General features: G+C 38.4%; 1 protein-coding gene across 12 annotated transcripts in view; it reads right to left on the bottom strand.

Annotated features, from left to right (window-relative positions):
• c4h12orf43 (chromosome 4 C12orf43 homolog) overlaps window positions 1–22,972 on the bottom strand; it is a 109,157-nt gene that overhangs the window by 67,090 nt on the left and 19,095 nt on the right. Inside the window, exon 6 of one of the 12 annotated variants that reach the window (XM_069932948.1) lies at window positions 9,172–9,265. The exons of 10 other annotated variants lie outside the window; for them this stretch is intronic. In XM_069932948.1, the coding sequence (XP_069789049.1) occupies window positions 9,196–9,265 (70 nt within the window). In that variant the 3' untranslated portion in view covers window positions 9,172–9,195. Of the gene's footprint in view, window positions 1–9,171; window positions 9,266–17,322; window positions 22,356–22,972 lie in introns of those variants that run through there. One more of the 12 variants, XM_069932946.1, reaches the window with a different exon arrangement.

Here is a 22,972-nt window from a genome sequence, read left to right as displayed (position 1 = left end):
TTATATACAACATGTGGCACCACAACTGGGTGGGTGGAGTCTGATTGCGACATGTCTATGAGCCACCCCAGGCTAGTCATCCCCGTGTCTTGGAGACAGCCTTTTTGTCGAAGATCACAACCTGTCCCATCCCTTCATCAGAGCAATGGTCAAACTCATGGCAACTAAATATGTATGGCATGGACTTAAGAAAGATGTTGCGCAGTGGGCCCGGATGTGTACCCACTGCCAAACTTACAAAATATAGCAGCATATCAAGGTGGCTCTCCAGTCTTTCCCAGCAGTGCGATGGTGTTTTGAGCATATGCAATATAGACCTGGCTGGACCACTGCCAGTGTCTCAGAACATGAGACACATCTTCACGGTCATAGACTGATTCATGTGATGGTTAGAGGCCATCCCACTGCCATCCAGTGACGCTGAGACATGTGCCAGAGCGTTCATTGCCAACTGGATCTCAAGATTCGGAGTTCCCACACGTCACCTCAGACCATGGAGTGCAATTCACCGCCGCATTATAGACTGCCTTTGTGCGCTTTTGTGGCATACAACTACATCACACCACAGCGTACCACCCGCAATCCAGTGGTCTTGTGGAACGTTTCCATCGGCAACTCAAGTTGGCACTCAAAGCTTGACTCGTCAGGCCCAATTAGATAGACAAGTTGCCATGGGTTCTGCTGGGAGTGTACATCACCCTGAAGGAAAACATGCCAGCGTCAACTGCAGAAATGGTTTAGGGTTCATTCTCACTGTTCCTGGTGATGTTCACTTCTTGTTGGAATCCTGCCCTTCAAATCTGGATGTGTTTCAGCAGCTTTAACACCGCATCGCAATAAGAACATAGATTCCAACCAACTGGGATGGAACCTCCAAACAGCATGTGCCTCCAGCCCTCCTCGACACTGACTTTATGTTCGTGCATAGACAAACCTCAGGAACGTCATTGCAATGGCCATACGATGGCCCTTTCTGTGTGATCAAAAGGGATGGGATTGTGTACACTTTAGACATTGGAGGACATTCTCAACTGTTTAGTATAGACAGAGTCAAACCAGCACACGTGGACCCTACTACCCCTATTCACTGCCCCCAGCCCAGGGGACGAGGGTGTCCGCCTACGGTGCATGCAAGCAGTTCATCTCTTTTGGGTGACGATTCAGGTTGGGGGGGCGGGGCTTATTCACCTGGCCAGGGAGCCGTGCACGGCACTGTGGGCTGGGTCACAGCACACTGGAGAGTTGGGTACTTACCTTCAAGATGGCAAGGGTCTCAATCATCTTTAAAACACATGCCCTGCAGGGGAGTGGCAGGCACGGGGTGATGTCACTTCCTGTCCCAGGCTGGGAGGGATTTAAAAGAGGAGAAAAATTCAAATAAAGTGTCTTTGCTAACTAACACTGTCTGGTGTATTCATTTAGTAACTCTACTGGAGTAGACGTTACAATATGTGTGTGTGTGTCTCCTTTCTTCTATTACCATCGAACACTACAGCGCAGGAACAGGCTCTTCAGCCCTTCTAGTCTGTGCTGAACCATTTTTCTTGCCTAGTCCCACTGACCAGCACCCAGTAGCCCCCGACAGGCTTCCCATGGTGGAGCCCACCAGAAATTCACCGTCTTCCTGCTGAGGTAAGTGTACACCTCAGATAAATACTATGTGGAAAATCATGGCAAATATGAATACATGATATATATGTATAATATCAGAGATAACACCTTATGGAAATGTTTGTTTAAACAATAAAAAATAAATAAAAATCTACATTATGTTAATGCAGTGGACAGTGGAAGTGTGGAGAGTGGGAGACAGAGTGGTTGAACTTTTTGTTCTGAGTTTTCCGATGCTGTGTTTTCTCCAAGCAGTGCGTGTTTTGCGTGCACGCCCAAATATGCACAAATGGGCGCGCAGTTTAGAGGGATGTCCTCCATTTTGGACATTTGGAAACGGCCACCCTAATCAGGCATCATCTATAGAGAAGGAGAGTCGATGCTTTGGATTGGAATCCTTTTTCAGAGTCAGATTTATTGTCCGAGTATATACATGACATCACATACAACACCGTGATTACTTTTTTCTCTGTAGGCAAGGGAAAGATATGTACTTCTGCTTCTATTGGAGAATACTAATGGATAGATTCATATGAAAATGCATCAGCAGAGTTGTCCATCAAGCGTTTAAAGACAGTGAAGCTGCCTCTTCATCTCATGACGTGCACCAGAGGGATTAAAAAAAAAGAATTAAATTAGTTCGGACAGCTACTGTGTATTTCCCCTGAGGAAAATTTGCGGAACACAAAAGTTATGGGGGAGGGGGTCCTTGAGGCATGCTGTCAGATTTCTACCCAATTCATCCCACATGTGACCTTGTTTGATTTCTCAGTAGATGCCAACAAATGAAAATTTAGGAACGCCATTTGTCACCTCAACACACATAATCTGTACGCCAATTTAAGGGAAACCAGTAGCTTTGAAATACAGGACAAGATAATGCACACAACCCGACGTCTTCAGTCAAATACTTGGACAATGATGGAAGCAAGTGGTTGTAATTAAATCACAGACAATATCCATCAAACTGAAGAACATGGGAGTCTCAGGTTACTCTTTAAGATGCTGCTACTGATTGTAAGCGTAACTTTTAAAGGTTTCACTTAAGTTAGCAATTCAATAGTGGGCTCAGCCAGCTCCTCAGAAATAAAACATAAATTACAAGAGACAGCAACTTGCATTTATAAGAGGCTGGATGTTCCAAAACAATTTTTTTTTACATCCAACTATGTTTCAATTGGTTACTGTTGCAATATAAACAACATGGTCCAGTTAAAGTGACATAATAATAACGGGCAGATTAATTGATTTGCAGAATTTGCTTGAAAATTTGTTTGTCAGAATACTGCGGCTGATCAAAGAAAAATCGTGTGCATTCCTTTTTTTTTTTTTTTTTTTAATTTTTTATTTTTCACACCATAAATCACAATAGCCATGATATACACTTTTTCTTTTCCACACATTTACAGTGACTTTTTCTCCCTCCCCCCTCCCTCCTCCCAAGCCACCCCCCCATCCCTCCCCCCTCTCATCCATTTTAGTTATACAATCTAGGTTGCATTAATTCAGTTAGACAATGTTGTCATTCAACAAAAATACACCAGAATTTCTACTGAGTCCATTTTTTTCTTCTCTTCTCCTTCCATCAACTTAGGTAATGTTTGTTCCCGGTAGGTTTTCGCTATTGTATTTAATGTAAGGCTCCCATACTTGTTCGAATATTTCGATATTATTTCTTAAACTATATGTTATTTTTTCTAATGGAATACATTTATTCATTTCTATATACCATTGTTGTATTTTCAAATTATCTTCCAATTTCCAGGTTGACATAATACATTTTTTTGCTACAGCTAGGGCTATCTTAACAAATCTTTTTTGTGCATCCTCCAAGTCAATTCCAAATTCTTTATTTTTTATGTTACTTAGGAGAAAGATCTCTGGATTCTTTGGTATATTGTTTTCTGTTATTTTATTTAATATCTGATTGAGATCATCCCAAAATTTTTCTACTCTCTCACATGTCCAGATTGCATGAATTGTTGTTCCCCTTTCTTTTTTACATCGAAAACATCTATCAGATACTGTTGGGTCCCATTTATTTAACTTTTGCGGTGTGATGTATAGTCTGTGTAACCAATTATATTGTATCATACGCAGCCTCGTATTTATTGTATTTCTCATCGTTCCAGAGCATAACTTCTCCCATGTTTCCTTTTTTATCTTTATATTTAAATCTTGTTCCCATTTTTGTTTAGTTTTACCATTTGTTTCCTCATTTTCCTTTTCTTGCAGTTTAATATACATATTTTTTATAAATCTTTTGATTAACATTGTATCTGTAATCACATATTCAAGGTTACTTCCCTCTGGTAAACTCAAGTTGCTTCCTAATTTATCTTTCAAGTAGGATCTCAGTTGGTAATATGCCAGCGCTGTATCTCCCGTTATATTGTACTTATCTCTCATTTGTTCAAAGGATAAGAATCTACTTCCTGAAAAACAATTTTCTATTCTTTTAATCCCTTTTTTTTCCCATTTTCTAAAGGCAAGGTTGTCTATTGTAAAAGGGAGTAGCTTATTTTGCGTCAATATTAGTTTTGGTATTTGGTAATTTATTTTATTTCTTTCTACATGTATCTTCTTCCATATATTGAGGAGATGGTGTAATACTGGAGAAGTTCTATGTTGTACCAATTTTTCGTCCCATTTATATAATATGTGTTCAGGTATCTTTTCCCCTATTTTATCTAATTCTAGTCTCGTCCAGTCTGGTTTTTCCCTTGTTTGATAAAAATCTGATAGGTACCTTAATTGTGCGGCTCTATAATAATTTTTGAAGTTTGGCAATTGTAAGCCTCCTTGTTTATACCATTCTGTTAATTTGTCTAGTGCTATCCTCGGTTTCCCCCCTCTCCATAAAAATCTCCTTATTATTTTCTTTAACTCTTTGAAGAATTTTTCTGTCAGTTGTATTGGCAATGCCTGAAATAAGTATAGTATCCTTGGAAAAATGTTCATTTTAATACAGTTTATCCTTCCTATCAGTGTTAGTGGTAGCTCTTTCCAATGCTCTAAATCGTCCTGTAGTTTTTTCATTAGTGGATTGTAATTGAGTTTATATAATTGGCCTAGATTTTTGTTTATTTGCACACCTAGGTATCTTATTGCCTGCGTTTGCCATCTGAATGGGGATTCCTCCTTAAATTTTGAGAAATCCGCGTTATTCATAGGCATTGCTTCACTTTTATTTACGTTTATCTTGTATCCCGACACTTCTCCATATTCCTTCAATTTCTTATATAGTTCTTTTATTGATAGTTCTGGTTCTGTTAAGTACACTATCACATCATCCGCAAACAGACTGATTTTATATTCCCTGTCTTTTATTTTTATTCCTTTTATATTATTATCTCTTCTTATCGATTCTGCTAGTGGTTCTATAGCTAGCGCAAACAATAATGGTGATAGTGGGCATCCCTGCCGCGTTGACCTGCTTAAGTTAAATTGCTTTGATACATGTCCATTTACTGTCACTTTCGCTAACGGTCCCTTATATAATGCTTTAATCCAATTAATATACTTCTCCGGTAAACTGAATTTTTGCAATACTTTGAACAAGTAATTCCATTCTACTCTGTCGAAGGCCTTCTCTGCGTCTAAAGCAACTGCTACTGCCGGTGCTTTATTTCCTTCTACTGCATGAATTAAGTTAATAAATTTACAAATATTGTCTGTTGTGCGTCTTTTTTTGATAAATCCAGTTTGGTCTAAATTTACCATTTTCGGTACCTGTTCTGCTAATCTGTTCGCTAATAGTTTAGCTATTATCTTATAATCTGTGTTTAGCAAAGATATTGGTCTATATGACGCTGGTGAGAGTGGATCTTTCCCTTGTTTTAGTATCACTGTAATTATTGCTGTTTTACATGAATCTGGTAAGTTTTGTGTCTCATCAATCTGGTTGATTACATCCAGGAGGGGCGGTATTATTAGGTCTTTAAATGTTTTGTAGAATTCTATTGGGAGTCCATCCTCTCCTGGTGTCTTATTATTTGGTAAATTTTTTATTATCTCTTGTATTTCTACTGTTCCAAATGGTTCTGTTAATTTATTTTGTTCCTCTATTTGTAGTTTTGGTAGTTCAATTTTAGTCAAAAATTCATCTATTTTCCCTTCTTTCCCTTCGTTTTCGGTTCGGTATAATTGTTCATAGAATTCTCTGAAGTTTTCCTTAATTTCTTTTGGATTATATGTAATTTGTTTGTCTTTTTTCCTTGTTGCCAATACCGTTTTCTTAGTTTGCTCTGTCTTAAGCTGCCATGCTAGGATTTTGTGTGTTTTTTCCCCTAGTTCATAATATTTCTGTTTTGTCTTCATTATATTCTTCTCCACCTTATATGTTTGTAATGTTTCATATTTTATTTTTTTATCCGCCAATTCTCTTCTTTTGGTTGTATCTTCCTTTATTGCTAATTTTTTTTCTATGTTTATTATTTCCCTTTCCAACTGCTCTGTTTCCTGATTATAGTCCTTCTTCATCTTGGTTGCATAACTTATTATTTGCCCTCTAATGAATGCTTTCATTGCGTCCCATAGTATAAACTTATCTTCCACTGATTCCGTATTTACTTCAAAGTACATTTTTAATTGTTTTTCAATAAATTCTCTAAAATCCTGTCTTTTAAGTAGCATGGGGTTTAATCTCCATCTATACATTCTTGGAGGGATGTCTTCTAGCTCTATTGCCAATAACAGGGGTGAGTGGTCCGATAATAGTCTAGCTTTATATTCCGTTTTCCTAACTCTCCCTTGTATGTGGGCTGATAACAGGAATAGGTCTATCCTTGAGTATGTTTTATGTCTAGTCGAGTAGTATGAGTATTCCTTTTCTTTTGGGTTTTGTTTCCTCCATATGTCCACAAGTTTCATTTCTTGCATTGATTTAATTATAAATTTGGTTACTTTGTTCTTCCTGTTAATTTTTTTCCCCGTTTTATCCATATTTGGATCCAAATTCAGATTGAAATCCCCTCCTATTAGTATGTTCCCTTGCGTATTAGCTACCTTCAAAAAGATATCTTGCATAAACTTTTGATCTTCTTCGTTAGGTGAATATATATTAAGTAGATTCCAAAGCTCTGAATATATCTGACATTTTATCATAACATATCTCCCTGCTGGATCTATTATTTCCTCTTCTATTTTAAATGGCACATTTTTGCTAATTAATATAGCCACTCCTCTTGCTTTTGAATTATACGATGCTGCTGTTACATGTCCTACCCAATCTCTCTTTAATTTCTTGTGCTCCAATTCAGTTAAATGTGTTTCTTGGACAAATGCTATATCTATTTTTTCCTTTTTCAGTAAATTTAGTAGTTTCTTCCTTTTAATTTGGTTATGTATTCCATTAATATTTAGAGTCATATAGTTCAGCGTAGCCATTTTATATTTTGTTTATCTTCTCTTTCCGTTTTTCCATCATTACCTTTCCTCCTTTTCCATTTCTGTTTTCTTATTTTCAACTCTTTACCAGACAACATTCCTACAACATCCAACATTTTCCTTATTCTCCTATTTCTATCTTCTTTATCCCCAATCTCCCCTTCCCCTCCTGAGTTGCCCTTTATCCCTTGTCGGACAACCACATCTCCCCTCTCCATTTGGATTTGCGAATCCACTCGCAAGCGTCAACTGATTTTGCAGTGACCGCTCTTTTCCCCCCACCCAGCCCCCCCCAGAAAAGATTTCGTTTTTTATATGTCACAAAGGTCACTCTTTTAGTTCCCTCCTTATTCTCTCTATTCCATTACCTTCCCTTATTAATTCTTGTCTATACTTTCTATGTTTTCCTCTAATTACAGATACTTTCACATATGCCCGTTGTCTCTATTCACTCTTATACCTCTTTACCCGCATACATATCAATCGTGGTCATTTTTACCCTCCTTACCCGTCTTCATCCCTCAGTCTATTTTTGTCTTTACCCACATACATATCAATCGTGATAATTTTTGCTCTCATTACCCGTCTTCATCCCTCAGTCTATTTTTGTAATTGTTCTGCAAATTTTCGTGCTTCTTCTGGATCCGAGAATAGTCTGTTTTGTTGTCCTGGAATAAATATTTTCAATACCGCAGGATGCTTCAGTGTAAATTTATATCCTTTCTTCCATAAAATCGCTTTTGCTGCATTGAACTCTTTTCTCTTCTTTAGGAGTTCAAAGCTTATATCTGGATAAATGAAGATTTTTTGCCCTTTATACTCCAGTGGTTTGTTGCCCTCTCTTACTTTTTCCATTGTCTTCTCCAGCACCTTTTCTCTTGTAGTATATCTTAGGAATTTTACTACAATAGATCTTGGTTTTTGTTGTGGTTGTGGTTTAGGGGCCAATGCTCTATGTGCCCTTTCTATTTCCATTTCTTGCTGTAGTTCTGGGCATCCTAGGGCCTTAGGGATCCATTCTTTTATAAACTCCCTCATATTCTTGCCTTCTACATCTTCCTTAAGGCCCACTATCTTTATGTTATTTCTTCTGTTATAATTTTCCATTATATCTATTTTTTGGGCTAGTAATTCTTGTGTCTCTTTAGTTTTTTTATTAGATTCCTCCAATTTCTTTTTTAAGTCTTCTACCTCCATTTCTGCTGCTATTGCCCTTTCTTCCATCTTGTCCATTTTTTTCCCCATTTCTGTTAAGGTCATATCCATTTTATTTATTTTCTTTTCTGTGTTGTTTATTCTTCTTCTTAAATCATTGAATTCCTGTGTTTGCCATTCTTTAAATGACTCCATGTATCCTCTAACAAGAGCAAGTACCTCCTTTACCTTGCCTATCTTTTCTTCTTCTATTTCCCTGTACTCTTCCTCTTCCTCTTCTTCTTCCTCTAGGTTGACCATCTGTTGTTTCTTTGCTGCCCTTTCCTCCTCTTCTTTCTTGTTTCCATTGTCTTCTGTGGTGTCTTCTTGCTGCAGGTGTTCTGCAGCTGTCGTTGCCGGCTGTGGAGATCGACTCCCCAGCTGGTCCCCCCTCCCGTCGGTGTGTTTTTTTGTATGCGCATCGCGCATGCGCGAGGAGTCGCGCATGCGCGGTTGCGCACTTTTACTCGGCTCTGTGAGCCATTGTTGTAGTTCTCTTTCTACCGACCTGAGGTAGTGGGGTCTTCTCTCCGCAGCGGGCCTCTTCGGACAGGTAAGGCCTTCACCTTTTTCCTCCGTTGTCTTCTCTTCCTCTCTTCTTTCCGTTGATTTTGATTTTTCTCCTTTTGTCTCCATCTTCTTTCCACCTTTATATTCACTTTTCTTTAACTTGTATTTCTGTGCCTTTGTATTTTCTCTCGTTTTTCCCGACTTTTCTGGAGAGGGCTGGAGTTCACCGTCCGGCCACTACTCCATCACGTGACTCCTCCCCGTGTGCATTCCTTGATCTACTAAAATTTAACTCATTTGAGATGCAGTTGTTTGACTTACTGACTCTCAGTTCTGCCATTTTTCTGTATTGTAGTGCAAGCCGGATGAAAGTTCCTCAACAATCACAGCAAAGAGAGAGGTGAATGGCAGCTGTCGCTTGTGGGATCACGGCACAACAGTTAGTTTCTTTAGGAAAAGACAATGATAAATTTTTCATCCTGGTTTAGTCACTCATTTTGGCAATGCAAAATACAATGCAGCAGAGGTTCCGTCATGGAATTGGTTTCTCAACTTGGCCAACCTGCAAGAGAACATTGTTAAAGAAAACACTCCATCCAAATAAGGGAAAAAATTAAAAGGACAAGTCAAGCTAGACATTTTTTTTTGCAATCGGGTAAATCGCATCACAGTAACTTCAAACAGTAAGAAAGGCATTTTGAACGAAACAAAATTTAGAATGCATTTCAACTGCAGCTCCTGATAACCAAATTTTATAATTAGTTATTCCAATGACTTAAGAAGAAAATTGGAAGAAAGTGACAAAAAAGTTAAAGAGCCACAAGAGTTGTTAGCTCAGAAGATTGATATGATGGAAAATTATAGTAGGCGAAACAACATAAAGATAGTGGGCCTGACTGTATATGTGTGAAAAAGAAATAGTGTATATCATGGCTAATGTGATTTATGGTGTGAAAAATAAAAAATAAAAAAAAAAAAATAGTGGGCCTGAAGGAAGATGAAGGCAGCACAAATATGAAAGAATTTATAAAAGAATGGATCCCAAAGGTCCTGGGAATGACAGAAATACAGGAAGGAATGGAAATAGAAAGGGCGCACAGAACACTAGCCCCGAAACCACAGACACCAAGATCCGTTTTAATAAAATTTCTGAGATATACAAGAGAAAATATACTGGAGAGGGCAAGGAATAAAATTAGAGAAGACAAAAAACCATTGGAATACAAAAGTCAAAAAATATTTTTTTGCCCAGACCTAAGTTTTGAACTCTTATAGAAGACGAAGGTGTTTAATACAGCAACATCGATCCTATGGAAAAAAGGTTATAAATTTATGTTAAGATATTAATCCCTGGGGAGCAAAACAGACTGGTCTCGGATCCGGAGGAAGCACGAGAATTTGCAGAACGCCTGAAAGACAGAAGGAGAGATGAAGAGATGTAACAAGAACGAAGAATGACAATAAAATACATACAAAGATGTAAAAATAATGTATAAGTAAGAACTAAAGAAGGGAAAGAAAAGGGAATAAAGGAGGGGGGAAAGAGGGTGAGCTTTGTTATATGTGAGGAAAAAGTCTTCTGGAGGGGGTTGGGTGGGAGAGAATAACTGTCACTGCAAAATCAGTTGATGCTTGCGAGTGGGTTCGCAATCCAAATGGAGAGAGGAGTTGTGGTTGTCCAGCAAAGGATAAGGGGCAACTTAGAGAGTGGGGGTGGGGGACATTTGGGGTTAAGGGAATATTAGATCTGGGGGTTGTTGAAGTATTTTATGTTTTAAAAGTGTTGTCATACATTGAGTTCAAAAAGGGAAAACACATAAAAATGGGGAAAAGGGGGATGGTGGTGTTGAGGAAGCGGAAATGAGATGTAAAAAGGATATGAGATGGCCATGTTGAACTATATGACTATAAATTTTAATGGAATACATAACCATATTAAATGAAAAAGGCTATTAAATTTCCTGAAAAAAGAAAAAATAGACATAGCATTTGTGCAGAAACATAATAAATTAATGAGATACTGGTAGGGCTCGTAGTGGCAGCATCATATAATTCAAAAGCCAGAGGTGTAGCTATTTTAATTAATAAAAATGTACCAATCAAAATAGAGGAGGAAATAATAGATCCAGCAGGGAGGTATGTAATGATAAAGTGTCAGATATACTCAGAATTTTGTAATTTGATCAATATATATGCACCCAATAAAGAGAATCAAAAGTTTATGCAAGATATTTTTGTGAAGATTGCAGACACACAAGGAAATATATTGATAGGAGGGGATTTTAACCTTAATTTGGACCCCAATGTTAGATAAAACTGGACAAAAAACAAGTAAAAATAAAGTAGCCAAATTTATGGTTAAATCAATGCAGGAAATGAAACTTATGGATATATGGAGGAGGCAACACCCAAGAGAGAAGGAATTTTCATATTATTTGAGTAGGCACAAAACTTACTCAAGGATTGATATGTTTTTGTTGTCAGCCCATATTCAAGGGAGAGTTATGAAAACTGAGTATAAAGCTAGATTGTTATCAGATCATTCACCCCTATGAAGATATAGATAGAGGTTAAACTCCATGCTACTTAAAAGACAGGAATTTTTGGGAGTTTATTGAACACCAAATTAAAACATATTTTGAAATAAACACAGGATCAGTGAAAGACAAATTTATATTATGGGATGCAATGAAAGCCTTCATTAGAGGGTAGATAATAAGTTATGTAACTAAGATGAAAAAGGACTACAATTGGGAAATAGAACAATTGGAAAGGGTAGTAAGTACAAAAAAAGAACCAGCAACAAGGGACGATATAACAAAAAGAGAATTGGCAGACAAAAAAATAAAATATGAAACATTACAAATGTATAGGGTGGAGAAGAACATAATGAAAATAAAGCAAAAGTATTATAAGCTAGGGGAAAAACTTAAAACAGAACAAGCTAAAAGAATTGTATTGGCATCAAGGAAAAAGGACAAACAAATTACATATAATCCAATGGAGATTAATGAGAACTTTAAGGAATTTTATGAACAATTATACCAAACTGAGAACGAGGGGAAAGATGATAATATAGAAGAGTTTTAAGCTAAAATTGAACTGCTGAAATTGCAAGAAGAGGAGCAAAACAAACTGATAAAACCATTTGAAATAGAGGAAGTACAGGATATATTAAAAAAGCTGCCAAACAGTAAAACGCCTGGAGAGGATGGATTCCCAATAGAATTTTATAAAACATTTAAAGAGTCATTAATTCCTCCTCTCCTGGAAGTAATGAACCAGATAGAAGAAACACAAAACTTGCCAGATTCATGTAAGACAGCAATAATTACAGTAATACCAAAGACGGGAAAGGATCCACTAACACCAGCATCATATAGACCAATATCTCTACTTAATTCAGATTATAAGATAATAGCAAAATTATTAGCAAAGATTGGCCGACTGTGTTCCAAAAATAGTAAAACAAGATCAAACTGGATTTATTAAGAAAAGATGAACAGCGGATTTATTAATCTAATTCATGCAGTTCAAGGAAATAAGAAGCCAACAGTGGCTATAGCTTAAGACGCAGAGAAAGGAATGGAATGGGTAGAATGGAATTATTTATTCAAAGTACTACAGAGATTCAATCTACCAGAAAAATATATTAATTGGATTAAAGCATTATATAAGGGACCATTGGCGAAGGTAACAGTAAATGGATATGTATCAAACCAATTTAAATGAAGTAGGTCAACTAGGCAGGGATGTCTACTATCTCCCTCACTGTTCGCTTTAGCAATAGAACCATGGCAGAACTGATAAGAACAGAAAATAAAAGAGAAAAATAAAGGAGAAGGAGTATAAAATTAGTTTATTTGCAGATGACATCATAGTATACTTAACAAAACCAGAAATATCAATAAAAAAACTACATAAGAAATTGAAGGAATATGGAGAAATATTGGGGTACAAGATCAACGCGAATAAAAGTGAAGTGATGCCAATGAGTAATGCGGATTATTCAGAATTTTAAAAAAAAAATCACCATTTAAATGGCAAACACAAGCATTCCGATACCTAGGTATTAGAATAGATAATAATTTAAGCCACCTGTACAAATTAAATTATCAGCCATTAATAAAAAATTGCAGAAAGACTTAGAACATTGGAAAGAATTACCGCTAACGTTGATAGGGAGAGTAAATTGCATTAAAATGAATGTCTTCCCAAGGATACAATACTTATTTCAATTGTTACCAATTCCCTTAACAGCGAAATTCTTTAATGAACTAAAGAGAATAATAAGGAAATTTTTATGGAAAGGAGGGAAACAGGGGGGCGTGGCAAGATGGCGTAGGGAGCGGACGTGCATTCCCGGTCTCCCCCAGGCAGTTATATAAATACCCGTTTTAAGAATATTTATTTTTTGTTAAAAGTCTTTGTTTTGTTTATCAATTGTTTTTAGTTTAAAATGGCAACAAAGATTAAGGAAAATAGAGTTCAAATACAGAACAAAACTACACTCCGACTATGGAAGAAACTCGGCCTACTTGCCCAGACAGAACCACGGAGTCAAGGCTGGAATTTTCTTAAGAACGGAGCTCATTAATTGGACTGTCGGATAAGCTGGTCTTGGACACCCCTCTGAAAGATGGTGATGAATATTGATTTGAAATGTTTTATGAAGATAAATAGCAGTAATTGGCATTGGTTGCCCGTGAGTTTTAAAAATCCAAATAACATTAAAGTTTATTAGTGATTTTTTTTGGATGGAATATCGGAAGGATGAATTTATTATCTATAAATACAGAACAAAATTACATTCTTTGACTTTGGAAGAAATTTGACCTATTTGCCCAGACAGAGCCGGAGTTGGTGCTGGAATTTTCTCAAGAACAGAACTTATTAAAGTTGATTTCGGACTCCTTTTTGAAAGATGGCGACGAATGTTGATTTGAAATATTTGAAATATTTTCTGAAGATAAACATATATATGGAACTCCTTGACCTGCAATAAGGTTTATCAGTGATTTTTTTTTGGATGGAATATTGGAAGAGTGAATTTATTATCTGTGAGTATGCATACATTGCAAACAGATTTTAATAGTTTTGAAAAGATTTTTTTAAACTAAACAACAAGATCAGTTTAATATTGAGAAAATTGGAAAAAATGGAAACTTTATTATTAAATTTGGAAATTCAGTAGAAAGAAACTATGAACAAGATTGATGATTTATAAAATTAAAGTCGAAGGAGCAATGTCCAAGAAGAGTTAAAAATTTTGAATAAGTTTTTCTTGAAAATAAACAATAATTTCAACTTAACATTGAGAAGATTGACAAAGTGGAAAATTTGGTATTAAATTGGGAAACACAGAAGAAAGAACTTATGAATAACATTGATGCTTTAGAAGATCAAGACCGAAGGAATTATGTTCAAGAAAATTTTAAAAGATTTGAAAAAAGACTTTTTTTGAAAGTAAGCTACAAATTCAACTTGAGACTGAGAAGAATGGAAGATTCGGTGTTGAACTGGGATGTTCAGAGGTGTTTTAATTCAGTGGATGAAATTCAGGAAGACTTGAAAAAAAAACTTTTATTGATTGTAAACAATGTTTGACTCAGTGTTGGGAGGGTGGAAAGGGTGCAAAATTTAATATCAAGTTTGGATTTTCAAAAAAAAGAGTTTATGAATAAGATTGGTCAAATTGATGGACCGGGGTTTTATGGATATAAGAAATGATGATTTTTCGGTTTATACGTGTATTTTGTCTGCCTGGGGGGGGGCAGGGGGTGGTACTTCTGCTCCCGAAAGTCATATGCCACTTGTGGTTTATACCACACCCATTTGGGTTTTTGGGAATTAACCACCACAAGGTGGTTACCTAAGGGGTTAGGGGAGGTGGGGGGGGGGTGAAAATTAGAAAATTATTTAGTATCTATTATGTAATATTATACTAAGTCAATTTGAAATGAATTTATGGAGATACTATAAATAAATTTCGAAAAAAAAGGAAAGGAGGGAAACAGAGGATAGTGTTAGATAAATTAACAGAGAGCTTCAACCAAGGTGGTTTGCAGTTACCAAACTTTAAAAATTATTATAGAGCAGCACAATTAAGGTATTTATCAGATTTTTAATCAGACAAGGGAAGAACCAGATAGAGCTAGATTCTTCTTTGGCTTGGCTTCGCGGACGAAGATGTATGGAGGGGGTAAAAGTCCACGTCAGCTGCAGGCTCGATTGTGGCTGACAAGTCCGATGCGGGACAGGCAGACATGGTTGCAGCGGTTGCAGGGGAAAATTGGTTGGTTGGGGTTGGGTGTTGGGTTTTTCCTCCTTTGTCTTTTGTCAGTGAGGTGGGCTCTGCGGTCTTCTTCAAAGGAGGTTGCAGCCCGCTGAACTATGAGGTGCCAAGATGCACGGTTGGAGGCGATATCAGCCCACTGGCAGTGGTCAATGTGGCAGGCACCAAGAGATTTCTTTAGGCAGTCCTTGTACCTCTTTGGTGCACCTCTGTCACAGTGGCCAGTGGAGAGCTCGCCATATAACATGATCTTGGGAAGGCGATGGTCCTCCATTCTGGAGACGTGACCCACCCAGCGCAGCTGGATCTTCAGCAGCGTGGACTCGATGCTGTCGGCCTCTGCCATCTCGAGTACTTCGATGTTAGGGATGAAGTCACTCTAATGAATTTTGAGGATGGAGCGGAGACAACGCTGGTGGAAGCATTCTAGGAGCCGTAGGTGATGCCAGTAGAGGACCCATGATTCGGAGCTGAACAGGAGTGTGGGTATGACAATGGCTCTGTATACGCTAATCTTTGTGAGGTTTTTCAGTTGGTTGTTTTTCCAGACTCTTTTGTGTAGTCTTCCAAAGGCGCTATTTGCCTTGGCGAGTCTGTTGTCTATCTCGTTGTCCATCCTTGCATCTGATGAAATGGTGCAGCCGAGATAGGTAAACTGGTTGACCGTTTTGAGTTTTGTGTGCCCGATGGAGATGTGGGGGGGGCTGGTAGTCATGGTGGGGAGCTGGCTGATGGAGGACCTCCGTTTTCTTCAGGCTGACTTCCAGGCCAAACATTTTGGCAGTTTCTGCAAAACAGGACGTCAAGCGCTGAAGAGCTGGCTCTGAATGGGCAACTAAAGCGTCATCGTCTGCAAAGAGTAGTTCACGGACAAGTTTCTCTTGTGTCTTGGTGTGAGCTTGCAGACACCTCAGATTGAAGAGACTGCCATCCGTGCGGTACCGGATGTAAACAGCGTCTTCATTGTTGAGGTCTTTCATGGGTTGGTTCAGCATCATGCTGAAGATTGAAAAGAGGGTTGGTGCGAGAACACAGCCTTGCTTCACGCCATTGTTAATGGAGAAGGGTTCAGAGAGTTCATTGCTGTATCTGACCCGACCTTATTGGTTTTCGTGCAGTTGGATAATCATGTTGAGGAACTTTGGGGGGCATCCGATGCGCTCTAGTATTTGCCAAAGCCCTTTCCTGCTCACGGTGTCGAAGGCTTTGGTGAGGTCAACAAAGGTGATGTAGAGTCCTTTGTTTTGTTCTCTGCACTTTTCTTGGAGCTGTCTGAGGGCAAAGACCATGTCAGTAGTTCCTCTGTTTGCGCGAAAGCCGCACTGTGATTCTGGGAGAATATTCTCGGCGACACTAGGTATTATTCTATTTAGGAGAATCCTAGCGAAGATTTTGCCTGCAATGGAGAGCAGCGTGATTCCCTGTAGTTTGAGCAGTCTGATTTCTCGCCTTTGTTTTTGTAGCTAGATAAAATAGGGGAGAAGGTCTGGAACAAATACTTTATAAGTGGGATGAAAAGCTGGTGCAATATAAAAGCTCACTAGTATTGCATCATTTACTCAATACATGGAAGAAGATTCACTTAGAAAGGAAAAAAAACAAATTGCCAACTACCAAAATTATTATTGACGCAAAATCAGCTAATCCCTTTTACAATAGATAACCTTTCCTTTAGAGAATGGGAGAGAAAAGGAATTAAAAGAATAGAAAATTGTTTTTTGGGAAATAATTTATTAACATTTGAACAAATGAAGTACAAATATGGAATAACTCAAGGTATAATGTTTGCATACCATCAAATGAAAGCCTACTTAAAGGACAAATTGGGAAACAGACTGAGATTACCAGAAGGAAGCAGCTTTGAATATGTGATTACAGAAACAATGATAATAAAAAGATTTATAACGAATATGTACATCAAGCTGCAAGAGAAGGAAAATTATGAAATAAGCTATAAACCCAAACAAAAGTGGGAAAAATATTTAAACATAAAGATAAAAAATGAAATATAGGAAAAGTTATGCTCTGGAACTATGAAGAATATAACAAACACAAGGTTACGTATGATACAGTATAATTGGTTACACAGGTTATATATCACGCACCAAAAGTTAAATAAATGGGATTCAACATTATCAGATAGGTGTTTTTGCTGTAAGAAGGAAACAGGAACAACAGTACATGCAATTTGGGCATGTGAGAAAGTGAAAAAGTTTTGGGAAGATCTAAATCAGGTATTAAATAAAATCACAAAAAGCAACATACCAAAAAATCCAGAGATCTTTCTTCTAAGTAATATAAGAAGAATTAGGCCTCAAACTGGATGAAGCACCAAAAAGATTTATTATGATAGCCTTAGCTGTAGCAAAAAAAATGTATAATGTCAACTTGGAAATCAGAAGAGAGCCTGAGAGTACAGCAATGATACATGAAAATGAATAAATGTATTCCACTGGAAAAAATAATGTACAATTTAAAAAATAAAGTCACATTATTTGAACAAATTTGGGAACCGTACATGGAACACAACAGAGAGGGCTTCCGCGGACCTCCACCCCCTAAAATGATAGAATGAGAAGACGACGAAATGACTTGATCCAGTGTAAAAGTAGATGACATAATTTTCTTGTTTATTTTTATTGTGTGATGACATTGTTTAATGTTTTTATTGTATATGTTAAATGTTTAATGGGTTTGGAGGGGGGAGGGAAGGTAGGGGGGAGGGAAGGTAGGGGAGAAAAAAGGGGAGAAAATGCCACTGTGTATATTTAAGAAGGAAATGTTTGTATGTATTTTGATTGATATGGTTCACAGTGTGAAAAATTTGAAAAAATAGGTCTTAACATACCCCAGGTTGTCAGTATCACAAAAGAAACTATTTTTTTTAAAGAAGACCTCTAAATAGCAACTCTGGTGGAGATTAGACAAAAATTATTATGAAATTCATAGTACCACCATTTGACAAAGAGATTTTCCCCCCAGTAAAAAAGCTTCTTTCGAGTAGAAAAAAAGATAAATGTATTTAAGATAATTTTATCTCTAGAGAAATGTACAATTTATCAAATTTTGGCTTTTTAAATCCAAATTGCCTGAGAAATCCATGCTCAAAATGAATGAATCTGTTTAATTACCCTGTATTCCACACTAATGGAATGCATTAGTTCAATTTCTTTTAAATGCCAATTATGTTCATTAAATGAACAAGAATCCAGTTCAGCTTTTAATTGTTAAAGGAAATAGTCAACCAGTTAGGAACCTGCAATTAAAGGATGATAGTACACTAGTCTTGGGTATTAAAACCTGCTCTTTAATATACATTTATTCCATTAGTTACAGGCACTTTTGTGCATTTTTGACACTTTTTGGACACCAAAGGAGACTGGAGAGAAAAGTGAAAAGCAAAGAATCATCAACATAATCTGGTTCCTAATCATGTTATTCTCATGACAGCTCATTCTTCTCATTGATGCACATGTTCCACATAAATCTTTTCCTATGCTTCTTTAGTGAGGAAGATCAGTCCTGGCTATAGCCAGGACTGAACTCCAGTTCCTCTATTGCAAGGATTCATTTCATTACAGGAGGGCAGATATTATTAAATGCTTTGTTAACAAAAACAAATGCAGACAGGTAGGACTAACGTGGGTGGGATATTTTGGTCAGCATGGGCAAATTGAGCTGAAAGGCCTGTTTCCACGCTGTGTGGCTCTATGGTACTAACTATATCAAAAGATAGTAAAACATTGCACATCTGTTGCATGCTTTCCCTTAGTGATGTTGTCTTTGACTTGCAAGTTTAGCATACATGTGATTGGTACAAATGTTTCTCGGTTGAATAACCTGCTAATCATCCCTTTACCTTCACCTGGCCAGAGCACTGGAAAGGAGGTCAACAGCCACTTTATTCCTGGATATATGCGGCTTGACACCACACCTACTCTGTAAAAGCACTGACAAGGGGGGGGGGGGGGGGGGTCATTCCACTCCCAGCTTTTTTCAAGCTGCAGAGGTAGTAACAGCACCAGAATGCCATCTGTGTAAACGGGCAATTCAGCATTCCGGGAACCAACTTGGTAAGGATGTGCATGTGTATATCGTATTTTTATTTGTGTATTTATGGACAAAACATGCAAGTAGGACAACCGGAAAAACTTTAAAAAAATAATACTGCTGTCCCATTCTCTCCCTGTGGCCCATAATTATACAGCAAAATTGAAAGGCAGAGTTGATCCGGCTGACAGCCAGTAGTGTACTAGGGTGACTGGCAGGCACTTGGGGTTTAGCCCATCTCAGATGTCCTGGTATGCTTCTATCAATGCAGAGGTCTGAAATGAGCTAGAGATAGAATGGCTGGAGATTAAATGAGCTGGTGGTGAAAGAGTGATGAATCCTCTACTAGACTCGCCATTTCGTTAAGTGGGTGAAGCACTGATGTGTTGTTTGGAGAAGAGATGATTTAATTCATAAGTACATAATTCATGGTTTTGACAGCACAGATGTGGGGTGGTTGTTGGCCTTTCGAAATAGGGCTTGATCATTCACAAATAAGATAAAAAGTAAGTAACAAAGGGTATGGAGTCTGGAACTCTGCAGGAGGGTGTGAGTGCTCAGTTACTGAATATATTCAAGGTAGTCACTAACATCTTCTGATATTAGGGGAGAGATTTGTGTTAGGGACTGGCATTGTGATAAAAGACCAGCCCACGTTGATCCCACTGACCCCCTCTCAGCTGTCTCTAGTCACCTTGTTCTGTGAGCAGGCTGGTCTGGGGGGGGGGGGGTTGTCCTCAGTTTGAACAGTCTGAAGCCCACTGCCCCGCTCTCCCCCCCCACCCTCTAACAGCCAGTCACCAGCCCCCAACAATGATTAGTAAGGGATTACTTAAGGTGGTATCTCCAACATCGAAGTACTCGAGATAGCAGGGGCCGAGAGCATTGAATCCACGCTGCTGAAGATCCAACTGCACTGGGTAGGTCATGTCTCCAGAAAGGAGGACCATCGCCTTCCCAAGATCGTGTTATATGGCGAGTTCTCCACTGGCCACCGAGACAGAGGTGCACCAAAGAAGAGGTACAAGGACTGCTTAAAGAAATCTCTTGGTGCCTGCCACATTGACCACCGGCAGTGGGCTGATATCGCCTCAAACCATACATCTTGATGCCTCACAGTTCGGCGGGCAGCAACCTCCTTGGAAGAAGACCGCAGAGCCCACCTCACTGACAAAAGACAAAGGAGGGAAAAACCCAACACCCAACCCCAACCAACCAATTTTCCCTTGCAACCGTGTCTGCCTGTCCCGCATCGGACTTGTCAGCCACAAACGAGCCTGCAGCTGACGTGGACATTACCCCTCCATAAATCTTCATCCGCGAAGCCAAGCCAAGAAGAAAGATGTGAGTGGAAAGAAAAAGTTTGAAATTCACTGCTATAGATCAATTTTGCAGTAGATTTTACACGCTCTTTTATTAATTGTGCATGTTTTAATATGTGCGTATTTTCCCACACTTTCATCAATTGTGCATGTTTTATTAAATTATGTGCTTATTTTCCCATGCTTTCATAAATTATGCATTTGTGTTTTATTCCTGCTACAATTTTCCCATGCTCTTCTATTAAATGTTGTGCGTTAATAAAAGTAACATTTGATTGCAAACTCATCTCTCTCAAATCTGACATTTTCTCAATACAATGATGACCAGTACAGGGACTGACAAGTGGGCTGCCAGGAGAATCTCCCGACAACCCACCACCAGCCATTTTTTGGGGAAAAAAGTGAATCTACATGCCCTCAAATACACTATGTTTATTTGTGACACTAGACACTGATGCTGTTGTATTACACGTCCCGCCTCTTTTACTCCCAGAATGCCAACTTGCTGTAACAAGACACTGATCTGGCCAACTCTTTTGGTTCACTGTAAATGACCAAAGCTGGGTTAATGCCAAGTCTTCCTTACAGCAACATCATGGGATTTCTTTGTAAAAAAGAGTGTGATAAGCAGCAAAAACAGTAGTATCATGTGGTGGAGAGATTTAAGCAAGCTTTTAGTCACAATGTCTTGAGAATCAGCAGCAGATAAATCTGTTGATGGTGTCAAAGTTAAGCAGGACTGAGTGCAGATTAGATAGAAACAAGATAAGAGCACGCGTTATCACCACAATGGCTAACCTGAGCTCCAATTTAAACTCCCCTCCCCTTCCAATCCCTCCTCAGCCAATCCTTCTGCCAGGATGACGTCCAAATGTAAATTATAATAAACATACCTCATTCCACCTGGATATCTACAACCCAATGGCATGAACACTGATTTTTCAAATTCCAGATAACCCTTCAATCTGGTGTCCATCTTCATCCTTCACCCCTTCTTAGTCTACTTGTCACTCAACTCTCCCACTCTCTTTTTTGTATTGCTCATCTTCCATCTCCACTCTTCAGTCCCGATTCAGGGCCTCAACTCCTAAATATCAACAATTCCATAATAACCCCCCCCCCCCGCCCAATAGATGTTGCTTGACTCACTACGTTCCTCCAGTTTTCTGCTCAAGTTAAAACAAAGCAAAAATGATGATTCTTAAAAGAAAAAATAAAATGGCTGCAGTTCAAATTTCAAACATAAATCAGACCAATGCTACATAGCAGAGAATAAAGGAACCATTATCATTTCAGGCAGGCAAGTGAGAGATACACAGAACAATGAGCTCCACATTCATAGCTCCCTCAAGCGACAGTTCATTAAACACAATTCAGCTGAACCAGTCCAACAAATCTCCACTCAAAGACATGATCCCTGGGGCTAGACAGTAGTGTGTGAGAATTCATTGCTTTCCCACCTCAACTGCAGATCCATGTTATTTCAAAGTGAATGGCCAAATAAAACAACAGAACAGATAAGGCATGAATATTATCCAGAGTGAACAGTCCTTTGAAGGAAGTCGAGAAACCTCAATGAATATGGCAGGCTGTCATAATCCACCTGTTACCAAAACTCTATCAATTTTGCATTTTTTGATTTATTTTTCTTCTTCCTCCTTTTAATGTCATTATCTTTTGCCCCATCGTGTCTTTGATCTTTCAGAGTTTCATCAGTAAATTCAGTTTGTCTCCGACTATTTTCTGGAACTTGGCACTTTGGACTTGATTTTCTTTTTAAACTACTGCCCTCATCTTCTCTCCGTTGGTCCCTGCATTCAGTGGCTAATTTTTTCTTTTTCTTTCTTTTTCCCTTGTGTTTGTGCTCAGTGGGGCCTTCAGTCTGGTTTGTTTCTGGCTGACTCCTGATGATGGAACTGCGTCGGAGTACATCATTGCCCGAAACTGCTGCTTCCTTCAGCCGCTCCCATTCACTGTCTGAATCACTGTAATATTTAATACATCATTAATGTCATACTGCACACACTCAGCTGTGACAGAAATATAACAAACTCACAGGTTAGGTAGCGCTCCACCTTCCTAGAATGGAAGGTGGGCGGGGCAAGAGGTAAAACAAGAAAGTTTTAATTGTTTTTTTTAAATACACACATGGCCTTCATTTGTTCAGTTCTTTAAACCAATTATGGTGCAGCCTGATCAGTCATTCCCAAGGTGAGTCGTGCTGTACCTCCAGGAGCAGTGAAAAGTCCAAGGGGGCGGTGAGGAAAGAAAAAGGCCCATGCGAACATTTCCAGCAAACTCAGGCAGCAATGCTCATCGTGCACTATCCGTCAGGTGAGGAGGGGGTGGGGCGATTGCCCGGGACCGCTCAGGGATGATGACCAAGTGCATTATATATCAGGTGATATGCAAATTTACCCTTTTACATTGCTTTAAAAAAAATTGGTTTACTACAAGATTTATTTGTGAAATACATATGCTTGTTTGTAGTGTTAGATTAGTTGTTTTAGATTTGCAGTAAACCTAATACCAAGAAAGAGTTGAGTGTGTGTTTGGTGGGGGAGGTGTTTCCTAGGCATGTGCCTGGGAGCCAAGGGGCAGC

Source organism: Narcine bancroftii, chromosome 4, assembly GCF_036971445.1.
Source record: "Narcine bancroftii isolate sNarBan1 chromosome 4, sNarBan1.hap1, whole genome shotgun sequence".
Lineage (NCBI taxonomy): Eukaryota > Metazoa > Chordata > Chondrichthyes > Torpediniformes > Narcinidae > Narcine > Narcine bancroftii.
The sequence above is the reverse complement of the archived record's forward strand: the minus strand, read 5'-3'. Positions and strand labels throughout refer to the sequence as shown.